The 15,577-nt window shown below is 55.9% G+C and overlaps 1 protein-coding gene across 10 annotated transcripts in view; it reads left to right on the plus strand.

Annotated features, from left to right (window-relative positions):
* The window catches only part of LLGL2 (LLGL scribble cell polarity complex component 2), a 33,127-nt gene that overhangs the window by 4,708 nt on the left and 12,842 nt on the right, over positions 1 to 15,577 (plus strand). For 8 of the 10 annotated variants that reach the window (XR_012492415.1, XM_074320911.1, XM_019745586.2 and 5 more), the window contains exons 2-3: positions 6,487 to 6,581; positions 14,950 to 15,047. Coding sequence is in view for 9 of the 10 variants with exons in the window: in XM_074320911.1 (XP_074177012.1) it covers positions 6,507 to 6,581; positions 14,950 to 15,047 (173 nt within the window). In the remaining variant the exon portion in view is untranslated. Of the gene's footprint in view, positions 1 to 3,427; positions 3,547 to 6,237; positions 6,262 to 6,486; positions 6,582 to 14,949; positions 15,048 to 15,577 lie in introns of those variants that run through there. The other 2 variants (XM_074320910.1, XM_074320912.1) reach the window with 2 other exon arrangements.

Raw genomic sequence — 15,577 nt, forward strand, 5'->3', positions numbered from 1 at the left:
CTCTTGGGATTGGCTATTTCATAAATAACTGTAAGAACTACACGAGATGAGGTGTATAATGTGCTTATATTACCTAACAACAGCAGTGACGACAATCCTGTCTTCCCACCCCCTCTCTGTCTGGGAGCTCCCATCTCCACGAGGAACCCTTGCAGCCAAGGTTTGGTTGCTAAGCTGCTGGCCAGGGGCCTGCCTAGTGCCTCTGGGAGATTGGGTTTCCCGGGGCAACGTGGGTGCTTGCAAAGCAGCTGTGGGCATCTGAGTTGGCATGGACAGAGGCCAGAGGGGTCAGTAGCGGCCCCAGTCACATAGAGCTGTACCCCACCCATCTCTTCCTCGGTAGGCAGTGCAGGGGTGTACTCACACCCAGTAGACGCAGACTGGAGGCCAAAGCCACACACAGGCCTCACACAGGATGTCGGGGAAGGAAGGGCAGCTGCCTGGCGGCAGCAGGCAGTGGGGAGCACGAGCAGAGGGGAGCGCAGAGCTTGGGACTCAGCCTCACGCTGTGTGTGCCTCTGGAGGACCCAGTGTGGCTCCAGGGGCCTTCTCTCCCTTGGGCCTGAGATGTCCAAAGTCCTGCTATGGCGTGTCACCTCTCCCAGCAGAGCAGCGGAACTGCCCAGGTTACTAAGGGGCCTTCTGGGCCGCTGGCCCATCATATACCTCCAGGACAGATAGGCTGGCTCGGCTTGGCCAGGCCTTGGTCTCATGGGGACCATGTAGCCCAGGCATCCCAAACAGTGCCAGTGTGGGACGAGCAGTCTGGCCTGGGAATCCCCTTCTTCCTGGGGCACAGTGAGGTTTGCTACTTATATAGTAGGGGGCCCAACACAGGCCTACCCCCATGTAGTTATTCCTTCCCTCACTCTACTGTCTCTTCACTTACCTCCTGAGACCCACGGGTGAGGCAGGGTCCATGTGTCTCCTGGCTCCAGGGTCTGGACAGGGGATGACAGGGGAAGGGTGTGAATTTGCTCACCTGTTGCCAAGTTGACAGCTCTCCTATGTGTTTCCACGCTGGGTATCAGGGTGTAGGGAGACTAATTCTCACTGGCTGGCAGCAATGGTGGATGACGGGGAGCAGTGAGAAGGGAAGGAAATCTCGAGATCAGCTGCCCACAGAGAACTCTCAGCCTAGTGCCACGCGCAAGGCACAGACCTGGGTGGAAAATGAGTAAGAATCAGCCATAGTTCAGCAAGCTGCATGTGGCCTGGAGTGCCCACACCCAAAGGAAATGGCAAGGCCCAGCAGGGAGGGCGGCTCAGGGTCTGGTCAGGGGCAGAGGGCACGATGGGCAGGAACAGAGACCAAGGTTGGACAGTCTTGAGTTTGGAGGGTGGAGAAGGCGTTTCTTCCTGGGAAGTCCCCCTCTGGGATCGCGTTTTACCCAGTGCAGGAAGCCAGGCCCCTCAGAGCTCCTTATAGCCCCATAACTTTGCCTCAGACCCTTTTGGCATCAGACTTGGGGGACTCCTGAGCTCTCTCTTCTCCCACAGCCCGTCGTAGAAGCGGCACTAAGGTGCATATAGCACCCGAGAGTTTGCCAGCCCCTCACAGGCCCTCCTGTTGAAGCTCATGCCAGCGCCCCCGTCAGTGCCTACAAAGTAGTCAGTCAGGTCCTTTTACCCCAGGACCCTGGAGCCCCGGGTCACACAGCTGGCTCCACCTGCCAGTCTACTCCCTGCCTCTGCGCCCCTTTGGTGTCCAGAGGGGTGTCCTCTCCCCTATCCAGGTTAACTGGCTGGAGAGGAGCCCAGCTGCCATGAGAGCGGGAACGATGCCCCCACGGGACTGAGTGCCCGCTGCGGGCTGAGAGCCGCCCTCACACCTGACCACCGCCTGGGCCTCACCCCGTCTCCAATTTGATCCTCTTATCTACCCTCCTGGGAGGCAGGTAACAAAAGAAGAAAATAAATCAGCACTAATTCCTTAAGGCTCCCAGGGTGTTGTCTACACATGTGAATATTTTTAACAGATTCGACCTGACTGCCGGGTACATAGCATCCACGCCCCCAGGTCGCTAGTCTTCTGCCCTGGTCGTGACTGGAAGCTCCCCCATGGCACTGAGCATACTTGCCCTGCCCCCCTGTTGTTGGTCACTTAGCTTCCTTCTGATTTTTCCCAATAGTTTAATGACCAGCCCAAGACGGGGGAGAACATTCTCAGAGATGGATGGGGGCCTGTGTCCACGGTGGTATTAGGGACCGTTTTAGTATAAGGTGAGGTCAGGTGCTGAGGTTAGGGTGGTCAGGATGGGTTCAGACGGCGAGGGCGTTTTGGAAGGTGATTTTGGATGTTCTGCTTGAAGGGCAAGAAGGTATTTCAGACAGAAGCATGGGGACCGCGGTGAATGGGGCCTGGGGTGGCGGCTGAGCAGATGGACCGGCCGAGGCAGGGCCTAGCAAAAGGGACGTGTTGTGGGGGAGGGGAGGGCTGACCACATCAGGCCCCTGCCCTGGACTGTCAGTGGGTTCCCAGTGGAGTCAAACGGAAGCTCTTTGCTGTGAGCCACCGGGGCCCCCCCTTCCCAACCCCCCTCATCTCTCCTGTCGCCTGTCCCCAGCCCCTCTGCTGTCTTCCTCCTCCTGTAACACGCCAGCGCAGCTTGTCCCAGCTGCCTGACACACCCTGCCCGAGTCTCACCACGGCCACCACTTCCTATCATTCAGGTCTGGGTGGAGATATTATACCACCTCCGTCCATTCATTCACGGTGCTGCACTGAAAAAGGTCGGAGTTCCTGAGTAAGACTTGGAAAGCATGTCCTTGGGGAGGGTTGCACGGGTCATAAACAGGATCTGTCAGTGAACTAGGCCACTGCAACCTGTGTTAAGGAGAAAAAACAAAGCTGGGAAGTAGGAGAGAGAGTGTCAGGGGAGGGACATTTGAGTAGAGACCAGGGAGGGAGGCATGTGAGTATCTGTAGGAAAAGCATCCCGGGCAGAAGGCACAGGGAATGCACGCGCCCAGAACCGGGAATGGTCACCGAGTCCTTCCAACCACCAAACCCTGTTCACTCTATCTTAGCATCTGTGTTCTCTTGCTGGCCCTGATCTCTATCTGAAACCATCCCGCCGACTAATTTGTGTACTTGTGAGTCATCACACTCTCCCCTGCAAGGATGTGAGCTTGGTGACATAGGGAGCTTGTCTGTCACTCTTGTATCCCCAGTCCTAGGACATTGCCAGCTCCATGCCAAGAGCTGCGCTGGGCACTTGGCATTTGGCTTTGTTACCACCCCTCCCAGCAGACCTGTGCAGGAGGAAGTGTGTCCCGTCTTACAGACAAGCTCGCTGGGCCCCAAGGAGCTGCCTTGGGAGGCCACCCAACGCGGAGAAGCTGAGCTGTGGTGGTTGAGCCCTGTCTGTTGGTACCGATCCCTGGGCCCTTTCCCTTATGTCCCTTCCCCATCCCACTTCCCCAGGAGTGGACTGAGTCGGTAGGATCCATTCCACACTAGGAAGCTCCAGGCCTGGGTTCCTGAAGCTTGTCTGCAGAGAACCTGCTCGTCGGGGGTGAGTGGAGCTGGGGGTCTGCCTGGAGGTGAGTCCAGCCCGTCCCAGGCCTGTCACCCTTCAAGAAGGGGTGGCACTTTTTATGCCTTGCCCTGAGCAGTTCTGGATTAGGAGCTATACTGAGGGCTTGACTGGAGTGAGGAGCAGATGCTGTGGCTGCCCCACTTTGGTCCCGGTTCCATCACTCCACCTCAGAGGGGTTCCAGCCCCCTGTGCAACAGGCTGCAGGCCCATGCAAGGCCCCCAGTTTCCCCCATCCAGACCTCGCCAGCACTCCACAAGCAGCGGCCTGGCCCAGCCCCCCAAATGCTTGGTTGGCTCTGAGCTGCAGGCATGTGGGCGTGAGTGCACGCACGTGTCCGTGCCTTTTAACTGCAGGGGTGTAATTAGGCATCCTGTCCTGTCATAGCCATCCTTTGCTGCCTCCCAGAGTCCTTAGATTTGGGAGTTCGCCAGACCTGGGGCCAAATCTGAGTTCTGCTGGTTCTTCCAGTGACCTTGGACATGTGGCCCGGCCTCTGTGGTCCTTTTCCTTGTCTGCCAAGTGGGGATATTCCGCTCCCCTCCCGGGGAGGCCGGCGGCAGGTGGAGGAATACGGGTAGGGTTTAGGTATGCCTCGTTCACAGCTCACAGGGGACCAAGGAAAGGAGAGATCAGGACATGTACTGACACGCCACTGCTCTACCCCGGGTGGTGCGGTTTAGGGAGGATTTTCTCCTCAAGATTGTTTGCTTTTTCAACAGTGAGCATGGATTACTTGAGCAAAATGTTTAAAAAGTAATAAAAATAACACGCAAGGGTCTGGTCCAGTGCCCAGTAGGCAGCAGGTGTTCCAAGGGGCGTTTGGGTGGATGGCATGCCCCCCCTGCCCTCTTGAGTGGGGGTGTCTCCCACCCATCGCCACATCCTGTCTCCCTCCCTCCTAGCTGCACCTCCTCCCCTGGGACTGCCTGTGTGGGGCCTTGGCACAGATGGCCCTGTGCCCTCTTCTCTCCACCCCCTGGCCTGCATGGGTCCTGCAGGGCAGAGCCCAGATCAGCCTCTTCCTGGAGTCTGCAGAACCCCCCCCCCACGGCGCCGCTCCCAGCTTCCTCTGACTTCTGACCCTCTGACCTAGGCCTGAGAAGGGAGGGTAAGCACCCCCAGGACCCGGAGCGCCCTCCCCCACGGCTGGAATGCTCGGCTACAGCTCAGCTGTTTGTCCAGGAGGCCCGTGTTGCCACCGGTCTGGAGTCTGTTTTCACTCTCAGTCCTGGGAGCCTCTAGGTCTGTCCCATGTCTGTTCCCTGGATCCCCTTCAGGGCCTCGGCTCAGGTGGACACCTGGGAGTTTTCCAACTACCTGCTGTTCTGAGGGGAAGTGGGGCTCCCTGTTCTGCCCTGGCTCCCCCAAAATGTGAAAGCAGAAACCTCTCATCCACCCCCGCCCCCTCTGCAAGTGGTGGCCTTTTTGTTGTCCCCAGATGGTAATGGTGCTCTGAGGTTTGGTGTCTGCCTGTTTCTAGTTGGGGTGGCATTTGGAATACCATGGGATGTGTATCTGTGCCAAGTGGGGTGACCCATCCCAGCATGGCCAGCCTCAGTTGCTCTGCCAAAAGAATCCCCCAGTTCTGCCATGCACACGCCTCAAAGGGAGCTCCCAGCCTTTGATCACACAGGGTCCTTTCATATGCAAAATCCTGGCCTCATGGTTAATTTTTGTCACCTCCCAAGAAGCCAGAAACTTCAGAGCATCCTTGGTCTCAGCTTCACAGTTTCTTCTCTATAGGACACCCCCACCCAGAGCACTCAGCACCCTGCATGGTCCTGTCTTTACCTGCCCCCACCCCAGACTGAGCTCCTCCAGGGTGGGGACTGGCTCTGCTTTCTTCCCTTTATAGTGTTTCCTGGGTGGGCCTGAGTTCCTGTTTCCAAGGTCAGGCCTTGGTGTCCTTTGGTCAGTGGGAGGCCGAGCTACTGGAAGCCGGAAGCTGGAGTACAGATGATCCTACCCCTTCCCCTGAGGATGATCCAGAAATAGTTTCCTCGGATTGGGAAAGCATTCTGCAGTGGGCGGACAATTTGGGGGCCTTGAGCTGGTTTCTGTATTGGGAGTAGATTTCTTCTCCTGATTAGCCTCCACTTGGGCCCCTGGGAAAGGGAGCCTTTCTGAGCACAGCCCATCAGGTCGGGAAGCCTGGGGCCAGGGCTGTGGCTACAGAGACCCCAGCAGCCTCATGGGGTGGACCCAGGTCTACCATGGGTCCCAAGTGTGGGGTGGGATGGGCTAGCACCCCCTGACTGTGTGCTCTTCATGCTCCCCCACTCAGGTTCCTGGCAGCTGTGGCTGGTGGGAACAGCCTAAGCCGAGAGTTGCTGACAGCCTTCCCTGAAGTTAGAAGGCAGAGTCGGCCTGGGGATGCCGGCTCCCTGAGAGCTTGCTGCTGTGCCCTGGCCTGGGATTGCCGGCTTCTCCCCTGCCCCCATTTGGGTTCTGGTCTTGGAGCCCAGCTGGACAGCCTTTGCATTCCCACCTCCCAGCCAGCTCTGGGGAGAGGCTTGTGAAGTTTCCCTTTCTGTTTAGTTGGAGTTTGATGGTTTTTCAGAAAACAGGTTAACAATTAAGCTAATTAACCTCAGGGCTTCTGGGCCTCCTGCTCCTCTAAAGCTAAATGGCTCCCTCCCCAGCTTGTCCCGCCTGCTTTATAAGGCCACAGGTGGCCAGGAGCAAGCTTTACAGCACTAACCAGCCTTGGGCCCCCAGGTACGAGATCCCTCCAGGAACCAGACTCCATGGATGGAGCAGAGGGAGCTTGGGGAAGCCGAAGATGGCAGAGCTGGCTTGGCCCAGGGGCAGCCACCTGCTGGGTTTGGGGGAGAGGCCCATAGTGGCCTGGGCTCAGCCAAGCTGTGACTGGGTGCCAGGCAGGGCTCTGGGGCTGCAAGTTTGCCTCACCCTGGTTCTCAACAGCTCCCCGTCTTTCTCCAGAGGGCTGGACATAAAGCAAGATGAGGCGGTTTCTGAGGCCCGGACACGACCCTGCGCGGGAGAGACTTAAGCGAGACCTCTTCCAGTTTAACAAGGTAAGGGGGACTTGGGACACATCGTACTTATGGTGAGTACGATGTTATCAACCTCCCCACAGACTGGGACTCGGGGCTCTCAGGTTGCCTTTACCTGAATTAAGATACTTACTTGGCACTGCCTGCAATGCCTTATGGGAATCTGACTGGAAATGGGGTCTGGTGGGGGCTTTCCTGGGAAAGGCCAGTGGGAGGCTCAGGAGCTGGGACTCCTTGTCCCAAGTCTCACTGGCTGTATGATCACTGCAAGTCACTCCGCCTCTTCCAGTCTCAGTTTCCCCACCTATGAAATGGGGATAAAATAATCCTGCCTATCTCACAGATTTGTTGAAGAGGGAGAGGAACGGTGAAAGGACATTGAATCCTGTAAGATGTAACAATGTTCCTGAGATGCCAGGTCCCTTGGGGTAGTGGCCACATGGCTCTTCCCTGCCTCCTCAAATTGCCCCCAAAGGAAAACACAGCTTTCACTGTAGGCAGAACACATGATTCCTTCTGGCAGGCTCCAGGCCTGAGTGAGCGTGGAGAGGCACCTGGGAGAACGGGCCAGGGTTGGTATTTGACTGCCCCAGCCCCACACCTGCTCCTAAGGCTCCCAAAGCCAGTGACCTGTCACCTGAGATCACAGGGAGGGTCCCAGAAACTCCCAATGGGGCTGGCGCCTGAGAAGGGCAGAGCTGGCCTGTAAACGGTAGGAGAACGGCGTGGATTGCGGCCACCTAGCAATCTGCAGCCGTTTCGGGGTAATTAGCTTCTCTCACTTCAGCTTTGATCTAGGCCCTTGGCCTCCGTACCCAAGCTTCCCTCTGCCCCAGAATGTGGACTGCAGGAAGGGGAGCACCCGGGGTCCCCTCCAGGATGTGAGTCCAAATCCAGCTTCACCACTTAAAGCTGGGAAAGCCTGTGCTCGTCCCCCACAGCGTAGGCTTATTACAAGAATTACATGGCGTTCGATCATCTAAGTGCAAGGCACGGTGATCCAGGAACGTTAGCTGCTGTTCCAGAGGCATCCTCCAGGGCAAGAGAGCTCCCAGGGGCTTGTTCGAGGTGGGTGGGTCCCAACATGCCCTGGGGTCCCAACATGCCCTGCCATCTTTCTCTGACTTTCTTGACCTGTGGGACGTGTTGCTGCCCATGGAGCTCTGCTATGAGGCCGCTGGCCTCTGAGATCAGGCTTCCCTAAATGAGTGCTTCCTCCCACTGGCAGAAAGAAGCTGTGGGAAGGGCTTTTGGGCCTCGGGAAATGGGGTGCAGGTGTTGGGAATGGGAAAACCTTAGGGCCCCTGGGGCTCCCAAGGGAGCAGCCCATGGGTGCCGGTCTCAGAACCTCAGCACCTACTGGGGGTCCTGGGTGATCCCCATGTGCCTCCATTGCCCCTGGTGATGTCAGATCTCACACCCTGAAAAGGTGGCCAATTTCAGTGGAAACCGGATAAACAGGCTTAGCAAGAAGGGATGAACCCCCGTCCCAAGTTCCAGTGTTCAGTGGGGTGAGGCTGGGGTGCGACTTGGGTGGAGGAATATTTCCCACCATGCCTCACAACTGGTGGTCCCCACATTTGGCCACCCCACCCCCAGACCTGTAGGGGAGGGGGTGGAGAGGCTCCTGGAATTCCTTCCTCTTTCCATTCACTTGCAAGGAACTTGCATTGATCATCTACTGTGTGTACTGCCCAGGGCTGGGGTGTGGGAATCGCAGATGATAAGACTTCTGCCCTCCTGTGACTTTTATAGTCTGGTAGGAGGGAGGGAGCTGAGGGTCTGAAATTCTACTTCTTGGGAGTAGAGAGTCTTTTGAGTCCATCAGTCTCATCTAGGCTCTGGGTGAATGGTGAAGCCTGAAGGGTTGGGATTGGAGAGTGAAGCCAGATCCTAGAAGCTTTGGGAACCTGGGCAGTCCCACCCACATTAGCCCCTCCCTCCCCAGGCTTCCCGGAGGCCTGGAGGCTAGAACTTCAGAGTCTGGGCCTGACACACCAGAGCCACGGTGGGTTTTGAGCAGGGGAGTGAATGATCTGATTTGCAATTTAGAAAAGAACTCTGGGGCCCTTGTTTCCTGAAAGGAGACCCATTGCATTGACTGGATGGAGGCCAGGCACTGGGGGTGGGGCACGGGACATGGGACATGAATAAAGCAGGGTGTCTCAGCCTCAGCTCGGTTGGCATTTGGGGCTGGCTGTGTGGGGAGGACGCTGAGCAGCATCCCTGGCCTCCCCTCCCCAAGGGGCACAACCAAAACTATCTCCAGACATTGCCCAGTGCCCTCTGGCAGGTAAATTGGTTCCTGGTTGAAGACCACTGGATTAGAGAACGGTTTAGGGCCTGAGACTGAGGGACAGGTGACAGTGGGAGTGTAAGAGTGAAGGGGACAGGGCAGGGAGGTGGGTGTCCAGACGACTGGGATGTCTCCACCCTGGTAGGCAATGGTGCCAAGCACTGGCATAGGGAGCCCAGGAGGGGCAAGGAGCAGGTTTCAGGGAAAGTGATCCATCTGATTTGGGCAGAATAGCAACAGTGATCTCCATTTACCAAGAGGCAGTTTCCCCCAGGGTTAGTGGTGCCAACCCCAGAACCTGTCTGCCTGAGTTCAGCAGCTGGGTGACCTTGAGTAAGTCACATATCTCTAAACTGGAGATGTTAGAAGCTACCCCATAGGGTTGGTGTGAGGATTAAACGAGTTCGTGTACAAGTTGAAAGGCCATCCATGCATGGCCAGTGGCTACAGTGTCAGCCAGCTCGGCTTTGTAGACATTATCTGCTTGAGGTTGAGTTTGGGGATCCTTGGGACCCTCAGGTGAGGGGGTCCTAGCGGTCAGTGGGAAATACAGAGCTGCAGCTCTAACCTTCAGGGGGCCTGCAGTTACTCGCACACAAGGAGAGGGTGAGCCATTTGGAGAGTTCCCACATCTGGTGGAGCGAGCAGTGTGCAGACCAGACCGGCGACTGGTCACCTCTTCCAAGGGCTCCATCTTGGAAGTGCCAGTCTGCAGGGCACTGCAGGGGCAGGTGGTTGGGACAGTGGCGCCATCATATGCCTGTCCCAAGCAGCTTCCAGACATTGGCTTCAATCCCAAACATCCATGCCAAGCAAGGGGCCTCAGAGAGAGCAGGGATACCCATCGGCCCAGGGGGCTGGAGAGTAGCCTGTCCTGTCTTTGGCTTCGCTACCTGGGAAGGAGCTGTGTGTCTGTGGACAGATCCTCTGAACCCTCTGCCAGAGACTGGCTGCCAAATGGGCAATCCAGTTCACCAGGGGCTCTTTGCTAAGCAGCAGAGGGGCCAGGCAGTGCGGTGGTTAGGGGCAGGGACTCTGGAGCCAGATGCCCTGGGTGTAGCTGCCAACGGTGCCACTTCCTCACTGACTATAGACATGTTACTTAACCTCTCTACTCCTTCACTTCCTCATCTGTAAAGTGGGCACCACAATAGTCTACATCCAGGTTGGTGTGCTAAGTGAGTAAGACGGCTAGAATGGTGCCTGGCGCACGGTTGGTGCCGTACCACGCTTTGCCTCATCCTCATGACAGCTCACAGATGGGTGGTATTCCCATTCTGCAGGTGAGGAGACTGAGGCCTCCAGGGCTCGTACATCCTGAGCATGTTGGGGGGGGCACTGGCTAGGAATGAGGACCCCTGGTGCAGTCTGCCAACCAGCTGTGTGGTCTGAGGGCGGTGACGTCACCTCCTGAGCCTCAGTTTCTTTGCCTGTGAAGCATTCGTCTGTGGTGTTGTGGGTCCTCAGGATGTTGGGAAGACAGACGAGTTAGCTGGCAGTGCCAACAGGGCCACTAAGGACCAAATAAGGGGACTGTGGGACCCACTGGACACCTCAATAGAGAGGAAGTGGCTCCGAGCAGACTTTAGCTCATGTTAGAGTAAACCCCTTCCTTGAAAATCCCTTGAGGTCTCTCCCTCCCCTGGTGAAACCGACCAGCCAGTTGATAAGGGTGCCTGGGCCCTTCCTACCCAGGCCCACCCTCCTCTACCCCCAGGCCCTGAACAAACAGAGTGTTCCTGACCGGCTGCCCCCGTCCAGGGCCGGGTTGTTTTGTCTTGGCTTTTTTGTGCCTGGGCCCCTGGTATCAGGTGACAGCCACACAGGGAGGGCCAGGTTTCTGCCACCGCCAGGAATCTAAGCTGACCACACCCAGTATGGAGCAGTGCCACCCAGCCAGCCGGGCTTGCCCCCTATAGCCCTGGGCCGCCCTCTTTCCCGACCCCCGACAAGTGCTGGGGACTCCTCAATCCTCAGTCTTGGCCAGGTCCCCCCCCTTGCTAAGGGCAGGACCAAGGGCCTCCACGCTGTCTGACAAACAAGCTTTACTCTCTCCCTTCTGGGAACTGAAATGGGGTTCCGGAGCCAGCGAGACAGACAGGGCTTTCTCTCCCACCCCACGCTAATGTTGCACTTTGGCGGCTCCTGCAAATCTCTCCTTTCCCAACTCCCTGTCAAAAGGATTCATTGTTTTCTCCTCCCTTGGCAGAGGTCACCTGAGCCAGTAGCAAGGTGGGGGCAGGGCCAGGTAGGCTGGATGCTGAGCTCAGGAGGTAAGGGAGGATGGCTGTCAGGTCAACTTGCCAACTTGAACTTGAGCTGGTGAGGCTGGGGTCTCAAGCTGAGAGGGCAATCCTTGGGATCCGTGCCTGCTGGCCCAGGCTGAGCCCTGCCCCACCCTGTCCTGGGTTGCTATGGGTCTTGGCAGTTGAAGAGCAGGGCACCCCTGAGGCTGAGTCCGCCCTCCTGTGCCCTCGCCGTGCCTTCTTTAAGGGAGGCCATATCCCCACCCTGCTCTAGGGACCAATAGAAGCCTGGAGGGGAGGTCGCTCTCCACGTGGGCCTTGTGCTCTAGTGGGGGAACTAGCTGAGTCTTAAAAGGCTCTTAGGTATTGGGGGGAGGGACAGCCAAAGAGTGGGAAGGGCACCTCAAGTTGAGGGGACAGCTGGGGCTCAGGCCAGAGGTGCCCTGAGAAACCTTCCTGCTTCCCCAGGCTGTTCCCACCACGGGTCCCTCACCTTCCTTGTCCCCTGAGTTAACTGACCTTGGTCCCCTTCCCAGAGCCAAGTCCCTTCCTTCCCCATCCCAACAAGACCCCCTGGGCCTCTCATAACTGGCCTGGGACCCACAGGTCTCCAGGTCTCTGCTTTCAGGACTGGTTTCTATTCTCATTGCCTCGTTTGGGGATTCATGGGCCTTATTTGCATGTTGAATCGGGAGTCACCCCGCTTTCCTTCCCGGACCTGGGGAAAGCCCATCACCACACTATATACATTTGAACCCACTCTCTTGGCCCCTGGCCAGGTAGAGTCATTGTGAAACCCTTCCTTATTTTGTTCTTGAGGGAGCTTTGGTCCCTCCAGAGTTGTCAATTTGGGAGACGACGTCCCGGTGGGGAATAATGGAGAACCTTAGAAGGAAGCCGGGCCTTAGGGGGCAAGGCCTGTGTACTCTGTGGGGTGAGCTGAGCCTTCCAGCCACTATCAGGTGGTCTTCTTCAGGTTCATCATGTTGGAGCCAAGGACAGCCTTGCTTAATCCAGCTAGTGGTATCCTCCCATTCATTCATCAGATGTGAAACGAAGCTCCCAGAGGCCAAGTAGCTCGCCCAGCAGATGCCTTCTAAGTGGTAGAGGAGGGTTCTAAGCGTAGTGGGCCTGACGCAGCCCCTGCTCTTTCTAAGCCAGTTTATGGAAAAGAAGATCGGGAGGGGCGGCACAGCGTCCCCAGGATCCTGAAGGAAATGAGCCACGAGTAGGAGGGATTGAATGATGGGCCTGACCTTGGTGTCCCTCTGGGTTAGGGAAAATCGGTCAACCTGCAGCAGGAGTGACTCAGGTGGGATGTTAGGAGAATTTCCCCCTGGGGACTTGGTAGAATCATGTGTGGCCTAAGAGCCTCACCAAAAGCTGCAGACTGTTTTCTCTTTGGCTCTGCTTTCCTGAGGCAGAATTGTTTCAGGTGATGCCTTGGCCCAACAGGAGTATAATAAGAGCCACATATGTAATTTAAAATGTTCTAGAAGTCGCGTTACAACCTTTTTTAAACAAGTAAAATGAATTTTGATCATAAATTTTGTTTAACCCAATATATCCAAAATACTGTTTCAATGTGTAGGTAATGTAAAGTAATGAGGCTTTTTTAGTTTTTTATATCTTTTTATATTTTATATAGTCTTTGAAATACCAGGTGTATATTACCCGTACAGCATATCTCAGTTCAGACGTTAAATTTTCTTTGGAAATACGTGATCTGTATTTAGAGTTCAAAAGATTTTTCTATTGGAAAAAGGTTCGAAGCTTGGTTTGCATGACTCCAGCCCCTGATTCTTTGGAACCCAAGAACATACCTAAAAAGTTTTCCAATAACTGAAGTGAGCATATGGAATGGAATAGAATGAACAATTTAGTCCCTTGGTGGCATGTGCCACATTTCAAGTACTCTGTATCTACGCGCGGCTGGTGGCTATTGTACCAGTAATAGGGCCTCCTACCCAGTCCTCCAAATTCCAGAGGCTTTGGGCCTTAGCTGCTGCTGGTGGTGGTTCTAGGAAAATGCTACTGTCCCAGGAATTTCTCCCAAGCTCTGGCTGCCGACTTCCTAAGGCCCCAGCAACTTGGGGTTGGCTTGAAGTCTCGTGGTGGCCCCTGGGGAAGCTTGTCCCACACACCTCATCACGTGCCCTGCCCTCCTTTTCCTGGGAAATGTTTACATTCCAGACACTCTGCTATCTCCTCAAGGCTTTTCCAGGCTCTGCATTTTTCACATAGCTGAATGGGGACCTGGGCTGGCAGGGGGGCTCCTGTTGGGTCACTTCTGCCCTCCCAGCTGTCCCTTCCAGGTACAGCCATTTGCAAGGCTGACTGTGTACCTAGCAAAGAGTCAGGCCTGAGGGGGCCCCCTCACCTAGGCATCCCCAGAATAGGCACTTTGGGAGCTCTCCTCCCCGGCCTGACCCCGACATGGGCTTCCGTCCAGATACCACTGGACTGGACTGGACAAGCAGGCAGGCAGGAGGTGAGTTTGCTAAGTTATCGTCCCAGCCGTTACCAGGACTTAGCTCTTTCTGCTCCCTTGAGGCCTGACAGGACATTCAGAGGAGAGCCCTGGGCCTAAGGAGAGCTACCTCTCCTTTTTCTACCAGGATAGCCTCCAGTTTAAAAAAGGAGAATTAAATGTTTTTGAAAAGTCTTTAACGCAGCTGGCTAGCCTCCTTTGGCCTGCTCTAATCTAGTTCTACAGGGTCAGTATCCCCTGGGGTGGGAGGTGAGGATAGAGTTAGCTGATTCAGAAACTACCAAAAACCTTCCTGAAGATGGTTTGTAGATGTAAATCTGTATTGTTTATATCCGCATCTTTTAAACCTATAATACCATCCCTGGGACATCTGCCTGAGGAAGTACTCAAAGTAGCAGGAAAGGTGGGAGGCCGAGAGCGTTCTGCAAAGCAAGCAGCAATTGCAAAAGCTCCTGAAACAAACAAAATGTTCAACAACAGGGGCCTGATGAGTTAGGACACCTCCACATGGAATGTTCTTCAGCCGTTGAAGAGTCGTGTCAGTGCTTTTAGCAACCTGGGCTGGCTGTAAGTGGGAGAAGAAGCCACAGAGCTGCCCATGTATACATGTGCCATGTGACATGATCCCAGTTAGGTCTCTTTTAAGTATAGGCACACACATGCACACACTCACAAGCACAGCAAAGAGACACACTCCGAGATGTTAGCAAGGGTTACTCCTGGTTGTGGGAATATGGGTGATTTCTTTTTCAAACTCCTTTATGTGTTCCAACTGTTCCGTGATGTGTATCACTTCTGTGAGAAATGAGCAAAAGCATGTGTCTGCAACAACACTCCAGAAACTTCCTCTCTGGGAAGATGGAGGAGAACTCACAGTGACAGGAAGGCCGTGAAGAGAGCAGATGGTCAGGGCTGGAGAGCCGGGAAGGGCCACTGTGGGTTCCACAGGACCCAGGGGCCAGTCCAGGGCTGTGATGCAACCAGGCCTCCTGTGCCAGCCCCCCAAAGCTGCCTGTACCCCTGCAGGAGGTCTGGGTCGGTTACTCACAGTCTGCATGACGGAGGAACCCAGTCAGTTCCTGGCGAGTGAGTGGCCAGCGTGGGGTCGGGGAGAATGAGCTCCCGGGGGTGGATGGCCAGGTGGCCAAGGACCGGGTCAGCAGTGGACTGAGGGTGGGGCCCAGGTGGGTCCAGGATTGGCTGCACACTCAGGTATCTGGGTAGGAGCCTGCAGGGGACTAAACTCCTCCCTCCTTCTGGGGGAGGCTGTGTGCTGTGGATTCGCCGTCTGGCACTGGCCTCCCCCAGCCGAGCGCGAAGGGACATGTCCACAGGCCAGCGTGCTTCTCGTTGCAGACAGTGGAGCATGGCTTCCCGCACCAGCCCAGCGCCCTCGGCTACAGCCCCTCTCTGCGCATCCTGGCCATCGGCACCCGCTCCGGAGCTGTCAAGCTGTATCCTTTCCATCCTCCCAGCTTCCGCCCAGGGAGGCCCTGGGAGGGGTGGGGACCTTGGTATTGGTGCGATTCCGGAAGGACCCCCACCCTCCAAAACAATAAATAATAATAGTGACCCTTCTGGTTCCCAGGATGTCCTAAATGTCCTCTCAGGAGTCAGCCCTGAAGGCAGTAAGTGGAGGCAGGTGGTGGGTCAAGAAGCTTTTTTTTTTATAACCTTTTTCCCAGTAAGAGTCAGTAGACTGTCCCCAGGGTCTGTCCAAACCAAGACAGGGTGGCCTTGGGTTAGGCGCTGTGCAAGGGAGCTGCTCTTCCAGATTCAGCCCCTACCGTGCATATACCCTGTACACACACGTGTGCGTGCAGACACCAGAGGGTAGAATGGACTCCTGCTTGGTGGGGACAGTCCTCCCCGGCTGAGGCTGGACATTGTCCAGTTGGGTCACCTTTTTTCCAGAGCATTGGTTCTGGGCTGACGGGCTCCAGGCCTTTTCACAGGCAAGCCCACAGGTTCCAAGATGGAGGAT

Source organism: Rhinolophus sinicus, linkage group LG15 (genome assembly GCF_036562045.2).
Source record: "Rhinolophus sinicus isolate RSC01 linkage group LG15, ASM3656204v1, whole genome shotgun sequence".
In the NCBI taxonomy this organism is placed as follows: domain Eukaryota; kingdom Metazoa; phylum Chordata; class Mammalia; order Chiroptera; family Rhinolophidae; genus Rhinolophus; species Rhinolophus sinicus.